Source organism: Peromyscus maniculatus, chromosome 9, assembly GCF_049852395.1.
Source record: "Peromyscus maniculatus bairdii isolate BWxNUB_F1_BW_parent chromosome 9, HU_Pman_BW_mat_3.1, whole genome shotgun sequence".
NCBI classification, from domain to species: Eukaryota; Metazoa; Chordata; class Mammalia; order Rodentia; family Cricetidae; genus Peromyscus; species Peromyscus maniculatus.
The window spans coordinates 66,005,032-66,020,492 of record NC_134860.1 but is presented as its reverse complement, the minus strand read 5'-3'; the positions used below and the strand labels follow the sequence as shown (position 1 = coordinate 66,020,492).

The following is a 15,461-nucleotide window of genomic DNA, read 5'->3' as shown; positions in this document are numbered from 1 at the left end:
CCTGCCTCCAGAGTGCTGAGATTTCCCATGCTTATAGCTCCAGATAAGAGATGCCCAGCTTATAGCTCCAACTCTTTAATCACATGACTAGCATCTTCCCGACACAATCTAGATCAGTGATTCTTGATCTGTGGGTCAAGACCACTTCATAAGGGTCACATATCAGATATCCTTCATATCAGATATATACATCATGATTCATAACAGTAGCAAAATTACAGTTACGAAGTAGCAAAGAAAATAATTTCATGGTTGCGGGTCACCACAACATGAGGAACTGTCTTAAAGGGTGACAGCATTAGGAAGGTTGAGAACCACTGATCTAGGGAGTGGCCTTGAGTTGCTTCATTAACATAAACTTAGAGGGCGGGGTACATTTATTTGTCTGCATTATTTACTGGGTGTGAGAAACATGAGGTACAACGGAGCCCACTGTAAGAGTTTTTATTAGGGAAGGGAAAAGGTAGAGATAAGTAGGCCTACTGAAAAGAAAGGGGTGGGATGGGGGTTCAGAGGGGGTGCAATTGCTATCTCTGGTGGGAGGGAGAGAGAGCGGGGAGCAGGTCACCTCGCACATGCGTATATGGGCCTACGTAGCTATGCCAAGCATGCCCACAGATTATGTGACTGTGCTGTGCACGGATTACATGGGACATAAGGCCCTGGAAGGATTGAGCATTTTGCCTGACTGCTGACAGCGCATGTGCGGTCATGTGACTCCAGAAGTGGCTAGGAATAATGACACAGGGGCTCTCTCTAGTCACCCTTTGAGCATAGATTTTAGAGCCTACAGGGATGCACCGGGAATACTAAAAATCTTCATTTCCCTGGAGAAGAGTTTGGGACAAAGAGCAGGCTAGTTCTTTATTACTTTGCATACATGGCCTCCTGGCCTACTCATTATTAGTCCCTTGTTAGTCTTTGAATTCTGTTTGTTTATTGGAGATAAAACAAACAGATGAAAGAATCAGGGAGTATCTTCAGTTAGTGCCCATCTACGAGCTGTTCCACACAATACCAGGATGATGAGAAGGCTTCGTTTGGGTCCTGGTTGTGCTGGCCTCAGAGGCAGAGAGGTGTGAGAGGCTGTAACTTTTTCCTCCATGGAAAATGTTCACCAAATTCCATGCCACCTGCCATTTGGCCCCTTCCTGTCCCTGCCAGCAGCTCCTCCGCATGAGTGTGTGCACAGCCAGACATCCACACCTCCATGCACGCTCAAGAGCAGAGTCCCACAGCAGCCCACCCTGTCCAGCCACACTCCCACTCTTGGATCTAGGAATGGCTTCCCTCTTCTTTGCGCTGCCATTGACCCTTTGCTCCTTTGAATCCAAACTGCTTCAGTGGAGGCTCGCGTGTCCTGCCAGATTGTCTGGAGGAGGGCCCTCTTGGTAACACACCCACCCGAGATACACAGGTTGGGCACCTCTAATCCAACATGAAAAATGTCCTGAACTCTAAAGCCGTGGATTATCAACATGACCGGAAGAAGGCTGCAGACTTGGGAGCATTTAGGATTACGGGACACCTAGCCAGTCATGTCTCTGGAAATTATCCCAAATTAAAAAAAAAAAATCCAAATTGGAAGCACTGGTAGCCCCAGGCATTTCAGATAAGAGTCGCTCACCCTGCAGTGTCCTTACATCAGGAAAGAAAGGCTTAGTGAATCATAGGGCGTAGGAAGTCAGGGTACCTTCTAGATGCTTAGCCTGCCTGACTCCTTAGTCCCAGTGATTCTGTAGGGAGGTAACTGCTCTGAGGACAGCGACTCTTGTGTCTTCCACATCTCACCCTACTTTCCTTCTTCTGAAGATGTGGGAGAAAGCCATCAAACTGAGCAAAGAGTTGGCTGAGACCTACGAGAGCAAAGTGTTTGACTATGAGGGCCTGGGCAGTCTCCTGGTAAGTGTGAGCCAGCGGGGCTGCTAAAGGGGACCCTGAGGAACAGTTTGGTATATGGATTGAAACCAGTCTGGGTCAAGGGTGCACTTTCCAAGGAGAAAGTGACCTTACTTGACTTCAAAATGAAGCATGTGTGATCCCAAAAGCTTTGAGCATTGTTCTCCAGGTTGTCCCCTCGAAGTCCCCTGGGACTGGGAAAGAGGAGAGGGGAGGGGAGACACTGAGCCTGTGTAATGATGTCTCATCCTGGCGACTGTGGGACATCATCTCTTCATCAAAATTCACTTGTCTTGGGCCAGTGAGATGATTCAGTGGTTAAAGTGTCTTGCTGACAAGCCTGATGACCTGAGTTCACCCCTCACGTTCCACGTTAGAAGGAGACCTCAGACCATGGACCATGACACGTGTGCTTACACACACACTCACACTAAATAAAATATAATTTTGCAATGAGAAGAAACCCATTTTTGAGGCTGACTTTCTTCTCCCCCCCCCCCCCAAAAAAAATGCCACTGTCCATACCAGGACATGCTGTGAGTGTTTTCAGCCAGAATCTAAGTGGCTGTTGCTACCTTTTTTCTCTCTGGTGTCACAGAAAGGCTCAACATTGACAGTTTCCTGAGCTGGTGTGATAAGCCCAGCTGTGGGCACAGTTCAGCTCTTACAAACAAGCTGCACACATGCCCAACCACCCACATGCCCTCTGCATGACCACGGAGAGAAATTTTATGGCAGAGAAATTTTACGGCGGGAGCCTAGAAAGGTCTGGTCATCACTGTCACAGAATAATCTTTTCCTTAAGGATCTATTTGTCAGGAGCATTTAGTGGAAACTTAACTCATGTACTTTACCAGCTTCTGCCATTGAGAGGCCAGATATTTACTCAATAATTTCTAAGCTAGTTTGAGTTAAGATTCTGGTAACCCATTAGCCAGCTAAGAAAGCATGGTTCTGACAGACCTTCACCTAGAGCGGTCACAGTTATGTCAACTGTGGTAGGGATGCCAGTGGTACAGGATGATAATCCCAGCTGCTTGGGACATAGTGTTCAAGTTCTGCTTTCCCTGCAGAGCAAGTTAAAGCAGCCTGGGAGGCTGCATGAGGTCTTACTTCACAGTACAAAGGAAAAGAAGAGCCAAGACTAGAACTCAGTGGTTGAGCATTTGCCTTGCATGCATTAGGCCCTCGGTTCAATCCCTGGTTCCATGTAAAACCAGGCATGCTGGTGCATTTCTGTAATCCAAGCACCTGGATAGCAGAAGTTCAAAGTTATCCTCAGCTACATGGAGAGTTGGAGGCTAGCCTGAGCTACCTACGATTTTGTCTCAAAGAATCCATAGTAAAGCATCAGAAGACCCACTTAATCTAGAGACCACCTTTTGGTCATCAGTCAAGCCCAAGGTGACTGTCCAAGTCACCTGCTCAAAGCAGAAAATCTCTCAGCCTCTACTCTCACACACTTGGTTAAGTTCAGATACTGCCTGTGGATCTCAGGAAGTACTCCTAGTTCCATCCTAGGCCCAAGTCCCAAACATCAGATCCCAGAACAGAGTCACCCTGCAGCTTACAAGGTGGTCTCCAAAGTCCTTCCATTTATCTGTTACATGAGAAAACACAGCAAATGGGCTGACTGTTTTCTTTTTTATTTCTTCCCCTGACAATTTCCTGGTAACCTCTGGGCGGCATGTGTTGTTTTGTTTTTCAGAAAAAAAGAGCCTCGTTTTATGAGAACATCATTAAGGCCATGAGACCGCAGCCTGAATACTTTGCTGTGGGATACTATGGACAGGGCTTCCCTTCCTTCCTGCGGGTGAGGAGCCTGGGGGTGGTCCCCAGAGCCATTGGGAGTGGGGTTCAGGGGAGAGAGGAGACTCATCTCTCTTCCAGATGGGCAGCCGCAGCTGCTGGCCTACGTTCCCACTGTGGGAGGTCGGGTCAGGGAGGGAGACCTCTTCCTGAGTGCTGGCCTCTTCACCCCACACCCCTGACACCACTGGGATTCTGGCAGATTCTCTGTGCAATGGCTTTCCCAGGTGCAAGGAGAGAAGGAAAACATCAGCTGAATCCATCCACAGGCCAAACTCGGGCAAGGGTGGATGGATGTGTTTTGTTGCTTATTTTCTTTCCAGTCAGGGCTACTTGGAAATTAGGTATCCCAAGAACAGGACAACAAACATTTCCCCGAAGTAAAAGCGGTTTTGTAGTAAGTGACAAGCGTGAGAGACCCTGTTCTTCTTCTCAAAAGTGTATCCACTGTCGCAGTGACATTAGAGTTTGAAAAACAAATACTTTAAAAAGAACACTTTCAGACCTGAGCTTTGTTTAAATACATATTATCTCTCGTACTCTTAGTTAAAAAGCATAGAATGGGGTGGGGATGTAGCTCAATTGGTTGAGTACTGGCCTAGCATACTTGAAGCACTGGGTTTGATTCCCAGAACCACATCAGCTGGGTATGTTGATATGTGCCTTTAGTCATAACACTTTGGGGTGGAGGCCAAAGTGTCAGAAGTTCAAGATTATCCTCAGCTTCATAGTGAGTTGGAGGTCAGCCTGGGCTATATGAGACCATGCTGCTACAACCAACAATAATAACAAAAAGTGGTAAAAGAAAGCCATTCCTGTTCCTGGCTGGGCTTAATGAGAGAGCAATGGCTCCTTATTCAGTAAGTGTCTACATTGTCCACTCTGTGCCAGGCACCTGGGAGGAAGCAGAAATATCCTGAAGTTACTCAGACTTCTCTCTGCCCTCAGGGATTCTACAAGCTAATGGGGGGGGGGGGGATTAAATGTTAACATATGAATGGGACAATTAAACCACCGCTTGTAACCAGGGAGTATTTACTCAAGTGAGTAGAAATCTAATCATTCCAAAATACTGTAGGGATGTTCATAGCTACCAACATCTGCATCCCGTGTCCATCACCTGGGGAAAGAAGGGATAAACTAATAGCCACCCAATAGATGCTGCTCATTGCCCTGTTGGGAATGTCCAGGATGGTCACTGAGCACTTACTTGGTGTTTGATTTAGCTTCGATGGGGGAGCACAGTGGCCTTCTCTATCTTCAGCTCCAGGTACTCTTTCACCCTTCCTATCTAATGACTCCCTTTGGCTTCCCTGACGTGCAGAACAAAATCTTCATCTACCGGGGTAAGGAGTATGAGAGGCGAGAAGACTTCAGTTTGAGGTTGCTGACCCAGTTCCCCAACGCTGAGAAGATGACCAGTACCACACCACCAGGAGAGGACATCAAGTCATCCCCAAAACAGTGTATCCTTGCCATGGGGAAAACGGCCCACTGGCTCCTTACCCAGGGCCAGGCCTCGCCAGACAAACTCAGAGTTGCAACTCCTTCTCTGCAGGCAGGTGTGCCAGGAGCTGTCAGACTCATCCCTCAACCATTCAGTGTAAAAAGTCTTTGGGGGCCTTTAGGGAAGACATGGTCAGTAAATGCTGAGTATGAATGAATATACTTCACAGTTAGGTGGAGTGCTTAAAGGACATTCCGGGTTCTGTTGCAGACCCTGAAACCAGGCACAGTCATCCAGCTGCGTTATTGATAACCTCCCAGCCAGTGGCTCCAGGACACCCTCTGTTTTAGTTAAGGTTTCTAACTAAGAGACATGGCCATAGCAACTCTTACAAAGGCAAGCATGTAGCTGGGGTTAGCTTACCGTTCAGAGGTTTAGTCCATTATCATCATGGCAGGCTATAGCAGCATGCAGGCAGACATGGTGCTGGAGAAGGAGCTGAGAGTTTTACGTCTTGATTTGCAGACAACAGGAAGTAAACTGAGTACCACACTGAGCATAGCGTGAGCACAGGGGCCCTCAGAGCCCCACCCCCACACTTCCTCCAACAAGACCACGCCTCCTAATAGTGCCGTTCTCTTTTTTCTTTCAAGCCACTGCACCCTTCCACTCTGTTCTTTCTACCACCCCAGGATACCCAAATCTGCAGCTGCTCAAGTCATGTATATGGCATTGAACTTGCATATAGCCTATATACATTCTTTTAATTCCCTGTGTGTGTGTGTGTGTGTGTGTGTGTGTGTGTGTGTGTGTGTGTGTTTAGTTGTGTGCTAGGCACTGGAACTCAGGCCCTCATGCTTTTACAATAATCACTTTAGTAACTGTGCCATCTCCCCAGCCCCTCCTAGTTGACTTAGAGTCCCTGATAGAGTGAACGCTCTGTAAGTATTGTCACACTGTATCATTCAGGAGTTAAGGAAAAGGGGTGGGGGAGTCTGTACAGGGTCAGTACAGAAGGAAATCGTCACTTGGTTATCTGCCTTTGGGTGCAGAACCTGTAGGTCCAGAGGTCAGGGGTACAGTGTCTGCACTGGTAAGGGTGCCAGGGGAAACCTTTCTAACACTATTCATCCCAACCCAGCAGGAGCCTGACTTCACTTCCCTGTGGTGGAATCTTGAGTTTTAACTTCTCACAGCCTCCAGAGTTCTCCTCTGCTGAAAAGAAAGAATGATCCATCTTGTAGGTTTGCTGTGTGAAAGATAAATTGGTAACACTTAGTCCCTGTAAAGGGACTCACTCCATCAACAGTAGCATCTAAAGGTAGTAGTTCTGGTTCTGGGGCTCTGGAGTCTGACTGTTTTGGAGGAATGAATATCCAAAAGAAATGGTTTAAAAGCATCTCTGGCTGTCTTTCTCCTGAGACTTCCCTGACACTTGTTTCATGTGGCAAGGACCACACTGTGACGGTGTATATGGGAGCCCATTTCAGTGCGGTGCTGGCCCCTGCTGAGAGAAGATGAGCGATGGAAGCAGGCAGGGACCTCACTGCCTGTGGTGCAGGGCCAGCCTTTTCCTTAACAAGTCCTCAGACCTACAGTGCTTCACTGTAAAGCCCGTGATGAGCCTGCCGCCCAGCTACAAGGACAAACCGGTTCCAGAGCAGATCTTGAAGTGAGTGGTTCTTTCATAGAAAGCCATCAGGTGGGCCATGACACATGCCTGTCATCATAGCAGTGGCGGGAAAGAGAACGGCAAGTTCAAGGCCAGTCTGGGCTACCCAGCAAGACTTTCTTTGGAATGCATCAAAAAGCAAAGGCTTTTTCATTCGCTACAGTTTGGAAAACTTACCGCATACTGTTTTGCCTGTGAAATGGGAGCTTACTGAGTTAAAGCAAGAGCGTTTTTTATCTTTGAGACAAAGGGAAAGCTAAACCTCACTTGGTGTGGGCACAGGAGCCATTAGCCCAAATATCTACTCAGGTATCACTGAGTGTAGCACAAATCTTAGAAGGTCTTATTAATAAGAACAAACCTGAAGCCAGGTATTGGGGTGAATGCTGAAAGATCAGAGAAACAGAACAAGCCACAGCTTCCTCACCTCACCAACTTCTCAGCCAATTCCTCAGCTGATCCTGTTTCCTCAGACCAGAAGCCTCTGAGTCCTCATCCAAATGGATCTCAGCTGAGCTGCTGCTCAAAAGCTTAAAAGTTTAACCAGGCCTCGTTCCTGGTTTTCATGCCTTAAATACCTTTCTGCTTTCTGCCATCACTACCTAGGATTAAAAGCGTGAGTCACCATGCCTGGCTGTTTCCAGTGTGGCTTTGAACTCACAGAGATCCAGACGGATCTCTGCCCTGGAATGCTAGGATTAAAGGCGTGTGTGCCACCATTTTCTGGCCTCTATATCTAGTGGCTGTTCTGTCCTCTGACCCCACATAAGTTTATTAGGGTGCACAATATTTTGGGGAACACAATATCACAACTGAGGACCAGCCGGTCCCGGGGTTTGAGGTCACTTTCTGTCTCTAGAGAAGCTCTCATGCCAGTGGGATTGACTTGACAGCACTGTGGCAAAGCTATGCGAACGCGGTAGGTGTAAGTACCGTCTATACTGTGAGCGGTAAAATAAACTCTCAAGTATGACAAACAAGAGGTGGTGTGAAACCCAGGTACGGACTGCCCCAGGACCTCAGTGTGGCCCTGTCGGCCATAGAGGTAAAACTCAGCGCCAGGTGTGTCGCACCTGTGGTTGCGGGCTGGTTCCGTGAGGTACAATGCAGCCTCTCTGTCCTTCCCCAGCTACTACAGAGCCAATGAAGTGCAGCAGTTCAGATATTCGAGGCCATTCCGGAAAGGAGAAAAAGACCCAGAAAATGAGTTTGCTGTGAGTTCCCTCCCTTTGCCTTCTCTGTGGGTGGTGGATGGGGCAGGGGGGGCTGGGATTGCATTGCACATGAGCATTTGAAGGCCTGAAGTCAGCCTTGGGTGTCATTCCTCATGAGCTCTCCACTTGTTATTTGAACACAGGGTCCTTCCTGGGGACTGCAGCTTACCAGCCTAGCTTGGCTGGTCAGCCAGTGAACCCCTGGGGATCTTCCTCCAGCTCTCCTCCCCAACACAGGGACTGCAAGCTTGTGCCACCACCCTTGGCTTTGTACATAAGTGCTGGGAATCAGTCCCGGGCCTTTTGGCTTGCTCAGGGAGCACTCCCCCGCCTGATCCATCTCCCCAGCCCGTTTGCCTTCTGAGGTGCAGTGTCTTTCCCCTGATGAGCATACACAGCAGATTGGAGCTTCCCCCGTAGGAGAGTGTTTAACTACCTGTTAATTACTGACAAAGCAGGCTGTCATCTCAGTGGAGACCTCTAGAGATTGAAGGTCTCAGATCTGGGCTCTGCTTCTGGTCCTGCTGCTGATATGACCCTAGGCGAGACACACCCCTACCTCCTGGACCTCAGGTTTCCAAAATCTTTAGAACAAAAGGAAAGGGCCCAGGGAGACTAACCCCATGCAGACTCAAAGCCGGCGATCCTTGAGTTTATGAAGAATAGTGTTCCATTCCCTCGAAGACACATGAGAATGGATTCTCACCCAACTGAGCCAGAGGTTTGGGGTCCATTGTGAGCTAGAAGCTGACCACTGTCTCGTTTTGGGTTTTCTTCCTTGCACCAGACCATGTGGATTGAAAGGACCACGTACACAACGGCCTATACCTTCCCTGGGATTCTCAAGTGGTTCGAAGTCAAACAGATTTCAACAGTGAGTCATTGGAATCCGTAACTCCGGCAGGGTGTGTGTGTGGTGGGAAGCCTTTCTGTCTACAAAAACAGTAACAGCTTTTGTTCAGCTCCACTGCACTCTGCCCCAGCTTGACTGGCCTCCTCGGGCCAACTTGGTTTTCTAAAGGGGAAATAAGAAGCACACTTGTGTAATAGGGTCACTTTGTAAAACTGATGTGACAACACCAACCCGAAAGGTCACATTCAGAGAATGATGCTTTCATGGCCTAAGGGGCATTGTTCCCTATTCCCCCCCCCCCATAATGCTGCCAGTGCCCAGAAACATTGCTGGGATGCCTCTGGAGAGTTGCCTGTCTGCCACGTCCTTGTCCCCAAAGCCCCTTCCGTTCTCAGCTCATTGTGTCCCTGGTATCACAGCTCCTGCCCCAATACTTCCCAAAGCTGCCGTCCAGCCTTTCGAATCCTTGTTTGATCTGTCTTCTGTCTGTCCCCTTGTATTATTACCTTGTTTTTCACCCCACACTGATCCCTGTTTGGTGCTGCTAAAAAGGTCTCCTCTTGCCAGAGAGCCTTGGTCTTCTCAGCCGGTGCTCCTCACTACCTTGGAGTGTGGATTCCACTTAGCAACCCCGACTCTTTCATGTGATCTTGTGTTCAGGCTCTCCTGTGGCTTCCTAGTACCTGCCCTAGAGAGCCTCTCCGTCCATATCCATCTCCTCCATCTACCTCCATCCACTCCCATCCATTTGTACTCCTCTCCTTTCATGTCCATCTGCCTCGATCCACGGCCATCTTCCCCTTCTGTCGTCACCTCTGTCCATCTCCTTCTCCCTCTGTCCACCTCCATCCGTGTCCTTCCACCCTCATCGGTCTCCTTCTATCTCTGAGAAAAGCTCTTGGAACTAAGACTTTGGTGCTGTCATTTAGGGGAGATGGGCTTCAATGTCCTCTTTACCACTGCTCAGTGTTATTTTCCCATCAAGTTAAGTGTGGGATCCGCCTTCTCCATGCAGCCAACTCTGGAACCCCCAGCCATGGGTGTGGTGTCTGTGCTCTAATCATTCTGGGCATGTTTCTGACCCGCTGTATTTGAAAGTCTTGAGTTCCTCCTAAAACTATCCACTCCTACCCGCTGTGAATTACAGTGGACCCTCAGAATGTGTGTGTTCCACTCTTGGCAACTCAGCCATCCATGGCTTCTCAGCTGTGAATTATCTACTGTATATTTAGGTCTAGCACAACATCTTCTGTTCTACACATGTACAGACTCTTCCCTTGCCTTTTTCCCTAGATAATGTATACTATCCACCACTATAGCTGGAGATCCTACCAGTCATCCAGATGTAGTGACACAAACCTTTAATCCCAGCACCTGAAAGGCAGAAACAGGTAGATCTCAGTGACAACGAGGGTACATAGTGAGGTATTGTCTCCATTAAATTAAGTATCTGGAAAGATATGCATGGGTTATATGTAAATACCAGGCATTCTTGCATCCTCAGATTTCGGTGCCTTCAAGATCCAAGAACTAGTCCCCCTACGTATTTCTGAGCGGGCAGTGGGTTTTCATCACTTTTGTAACTGCTACACTGCATGGCACTTAGCATTAAGTAGGTGTTTGAGAAATATTCTTGGGCTGATCATGTACAGTCAATGGTACGCACTAATTTGGCATTCACAAACAGAGATCTTCATACCCAACAGAGGGGAGAGGGAGAAGAGAGAGATTCTTGGAGCCAGGCATTTCCTGTAGCTGGGCATGGTGGCACATGCTTGTATAAGCTTTCAGCACGATGAGTCAAGAAGATCAGTTCTAGTTTGAGACTAGTCTGGTCTACCTAATGGGTTAAAGACCAACCAGGGCAGCGTAGCAAGACCTTGTCTCAATACAACAAAGAAAGGAACGGGTAGAAGGAGAGGGGAAGGAAGAGAAGAAAGATATTTCTTGGCCAGTCTGACCTGAAATTTGATATATTCCTCGGTGCTAGTGAGAAATCATCATTATGTAAGTGTACCATGCTTTCTGGAGAGAGACATTAGGAACGAAGTTTGGGGCGTGAGGTCATGTGGCCAACAATGGGGAAGATGGAGGGGCCAGTTTTGGGGAAATGTGGTTTTAAGGACATTTCTGGGAGAGGAATCTAGTCCTTGTGATTGCTTTTTCATCCAAAACTCACCCTGGCTACTCAGTCATCCTGTTCTTTCTGAGACTTTCCTTAAGCACAGATCCTACCCTAAGATGAGAGGCATAGGGCAGACTTTACCCTAAGGAGATAAGACATGGGGCAGTCTCTACCCTAAGGAGATGAGGCATGGGGCAGTCTCTACCCTAAGGAGATGAGGCATGGGGCAGTCTCTACCCTAAGGAGATGAGGCATGGGGCAGACCCTACCCTAAGGAGATGAGGTATGGGGCAGACCCTACCCTAAGGAGATGAGGCATGGGGCAGACTCTACCCTAAGGAGATGAGGTATGGGGCAGTCTCTACCCTAGGGAGATGAGGAATGGGGCAGTCTACCCTAGGGAAATGAGGCATGGGGCAGTCTCTACCCTAAGGAGATGAGGTATGGGGCACTCTCTACCCTAAGGAGATGAGGCATGGGGCAGTCTACCTTAAGGTGATGAGAGGCATGGGTCTGAATAGAGGAATTCCAAGATCACTTGCCTTTTCTTGCTAAGGAGGCATCTGAATTTTCCATTTTCAATGGCACGGGAGTCTCATATCCACTAGCCAGCAACCGTCTCAGAGCCCCTGAGGTGGATTTGCCTGACAGACAATCCTGTTTCAGCTCTAGATTTTATTTCCTCTTCTGACATTTTGTGTAGACATTTTACTCTGAGAAACAGTCCTTTCCACAACCCACACTTCACAGCATTCTACTTCCTAAGAAGATTTTCAATAGCTGAGTTTGTAATTGACCAACAGAAAAGCCGGGGGCCCTCCTAAGCAGACCCTTAACAATACCACGCTCCTGCAGATTGTGGCTAACTTCTCCCCCTTGAGAGGAAGGAGCAAGTTTGTTTCAGTCTTTGCAGTGAGTGGAGCTCATGACGGGCCCTTCTCCCCTGTGCCACCTTCCTCAGGAAGAAATCAGTCCCTTGGAGAACGCCATCGAAACCATGGAGATGACCAATGAGAGGGTCAGCAACTGTGTACAGCAGCATGCCTGGGACCAGTCCCTCTCCGTGCACCCGCTCTCCATGCTCCTCAGTGGCATTGTGGACCCAGCTGTCATGGGGGGATTCGCCAACTATGAGAAGGTAAGTCCGGCTCCTGGCTCTCCCAGGACGTATGGGCCTCCCTCTGTGTCATGTGCCATTTCCTCTTTGAATGGGCACATGGAGGTATACCAGGGTTGTCCCTGGCCTCACATTGTCCTGTGAAGCCTCCATGAAAGAGTGCCAGCCCCCAGTGCCTCCTTCTGTCCTCTAGGAGGAAGACAGCTCAGGGTGGTCCCAGAGGCTAGGATGCAGTTGCAGTAAAGCCACCTTGAGGGAGAGCAGAGAGGCTTTATGTAGAATGACTTTCCAGGACTCTCCAGCCTGACTTGAGCCAAGTGGTGTAGACAGAAGATGGTTTCAGCTTGTATTAGCTACTTCTCTAGTGCTGTGATAAAATACTATGACAAATAGCAACCTAAGGAAGAAAGGGTTTATTTGGCTATGGCTCCAGAGACATCAGATCCATCATGGTGGGAAGGGATGGGCTGTCACGGTGGCAGGAGCTGGAAAAGCTAGCTGAGCACATTTTCATCCGTGCACAGAAAACAGGAAGGGAACAGGAACTTTCAACTCTAAAATCTCATCCCAGGGATGGCCTTCTTCCAGCAAGGTTCCACTTCCTGCAGGTCCCATTACCTCCCCGAGGAACACCACCAGCTGGGGCCTATTGCTGACATTGCTCACTCAAACTGCCGCACAGCTTCACTGTAGATGCATCTCACTGGATGTTACATCGGTTACTCTGAAATGGCATAAGAGGTGTCCTGACCGTGTGTAATGCACTGGATAGATAGGGTTTGCTAGAGTGCCATTTATATTGGAGGTCATGAATTCAGTCTAGGTGAAGGACAGTAGTTAGAGACAGGAATCTTTCAGCTGTTACGGTGCATGTTCGGTGGCTGAATATTTTGGGAGTCTTCTTGAATATAAATATACATGTGGCCAGGAAATCCCTTTGAGGAGACAGTAGATTGGATGGCACTCTGGTTTCCATTTGTACACAGTATCCCAGAAGAATGAAGGCTTTGTGATCTGTCACTCTTGTGACCTCATTCTGGCTTTCTACTGGCCACTGTGTGCTCTTGGACACAGGTGTCACCTCTCTGAGCTGCAGGTACCTGCACAGTGAGGAAGTGTCCCAACTTATGGGATGGGTTTGGGGATTAAGGGAGCTGTCCCATATACAGACAGGAATTTATTTAACATACATTTCTGAATTAGTCACTGTACAATAAGGGCTGTCCTGTGAAAGGGATAAGTTTTCAGTTAGGCCTTCCTGGTTATCACTCGGTAAGAGGTTCTCTCCCTTTGGAAGCTGTCTGCCTCTCTGCTGGCATCAGGAATGTGTCGTAAGTGATGTTTGTATGTGCTCTGCTTTTAGGCTTTTTTTACAGAGAAGTACCTACAAGAACACCCTGAGGACCAGGAGAAGGTGGAGCTGCTCAAGCGACTGATTGCCTTACAAGTATGTAGCCAGGGAGGCATGCAGCTGGCCAACTGTGCACAGTACTCAGTGGGTGTCCGCTGCACTTGGCCCTAAGACAGGCTCCAGAGCTTACACATAGCTACAGGCCACTTTCTGCTCTCCTTTTCTCTCTCAGTCTCTGTCTCTCTTCTCTCTCTCTCTCCCTCTGTAATTGTGTGTGTGTGTGTGTGTGTGTGTGTGTGTGTGTGTGTGACAGAGAGAGAGAGAGAGAGAGAGAGAGAGAGAGAATGAATGAATGAATCTGGGTGGGGAGGTGACGCAGGCAGATTTCATGGACTACTGACCAGCCATCCTAGCCTAGTTGGTAAATCCAGGCCAGTGAGAGACCCTTCTTTAAAAAAAAAAAAAAAAAAAACAAGGTGGATGACAGCAGAGGTTGTCCCATGGCCTCCACATGTATAAGCACACATTTACACACATAGACACACAACACACACACACACACACACTGGCACACACAAAAAATCCTGTAATCTGTTTACTAGCCAGTGTTTCTTGCTGGCACATACCGGTCTCTTTTTTTCTTATCATTTCAATACAAACGGCTAGAAAAGCAGCCATCAGATGAGTCTAAGACCGATACCTACCCCAGTGCGCGGTTGTATTAGCCTTGCCAGTTGGCTGCTCTAGAGTCTTTGGATCTTCTCTGTTCCTTTGACACAGATCCCCAGCCTAGACTAAAAGGTGGTATTTTCATTAGATAATTCTGTGTCTGTCAGTTAGCCTTGCCGACTCCATCCCACCTTGCCCAAACCTCCAAATCTGAATTCCCCCTCTGCCCTTCTCTTCCAGATACCTCTGCTCACGGAAGGGATCCGCATCCACGGGGAGAAGCTGACAGAGCAGCTCAAGCCGCTGCATGACCGGCTGTCTTCATGCTTCCGTGAGCTGAAGGAGAAAGTCGAGAAGTTATATGGGGTCATCACGCTGGTAAGCTTTGTCTAAATGGCCCTCAAGCTTTCCCTGGTCTCTCCCATGACATTGCTCAGGGTTTCAGATGAGTCATACCAGCATAGGTATGATGTGATACCTATGATGATAGGCAAATGAGCAGGCAGGAGAGAGCGTGTAGTCATCCAACCATCCTTGGGCTAGATAGTCTCAAACTTGACCAACCTTCAGAAGAGAGGTCTTATGAAACACGGATAACTGGTTTCCATGGATGGGGCAGAGCCCAAGTTTACAACTTTAATGAATGGCCAGCTGACACTGTTCATCCAGGTGGCTGGACTGGGCAGGCACTTTGAGAATACTCAGAGGCATATAAGTTTCCTTGTTCCACACGTTGGCCATTCCTTCTGTCCTGCCTCATTTATATAGCTTTTCCTAATCTTTTTTTTTTTTTTGTGGATGCCCCACCCCTCACCGCTACCCCCGTCCAGGAGCTATGGGGAAGTGTGCTACTATCCTGTCCTCTCTCACAACTGATGGTGTGATCGGTTCCGGTCCATTGCTGTGATCTTCTGTCTTTGAGTTCACCTTTCCCTCTTTAGCAGTCTTGGTTTGAACCCCTGAGTTTCAAAGTCTTTCCTCACATCAGAGCTCTGCACATCTCCCAACTAGAGTTTTCCCCAGAAGATCTCTCCCACCGCCTCTTCACCTCTTTCACTCATCAAAGGACCCAGTCCTGACAGGGAAGGTGATGCACGCCTGTAATCTCAGCACTCAGGAGGCTGAGGCAGAAGGGTGGCTGTGGGTTCGAGGCCAGGCTAAGCTACTTCTGCCCCCCCACTCAAAGTGCCCGGGTTAGTTTCCTTCCTGACACTTTCCCTCCCCCTGCCATTGTCTAGGTACGTGTGTCTTTTGTGCCCACATTCCTGGAGCACAAGACTGAGCCTCCCTTCAGCCTACTGCCCT

At 48.5% G+C, this 15,461-nt stretch overlaps 1 protein-coding gene across 1 annotated transcript in view; it reads left to right on the top strand.

Annotated features, from left to right (window-relative positions):
• The window catches only part of Dock5 (dedicator of cytokinesis 5), a 191,216-nt gene that overhangs the window by 166,412 nt on the left and 9,343 nt on the right, over window positions 1-15,461 (top strand). Inside the window, exons 39-47 of the mRNA XM_006992034.4 lie at window positions 1,813-1,902; window positions 3,608-3,712; window positions 5,033-5,174; window positions 6,746-6,827; window positions 7,957-8,041; window positions 8,829-8,915; window positions 11,981-12,157; window positions 13,500-13,583; window positions 14,397-14,534. Coding sequence (XP_006992096.1) covers window positions 1,813-1,902; window positions 3,608-3,712; window positions 5,033-5,174; window positions 6,746-6,827; window positions 7,957-8,041; window positions 8,829-8,915; window positions 11,981-12,157; window positions 13,500-13,583; window positions 14,397-14,534 — 990 coding nt within the window. The remainder of the gene's footprint in view (window positions 1-1,812; window positions 1,903-3,607; window positions 3,713-5,032; window positions 5,175-6,745; window positions 6,828-7,956; window positions 8,042-8,828; window positions 8,916-11,980; window positions 12,158-13,499; window positions 13,584-14,396; window positions 14,535-15,461) is intronic.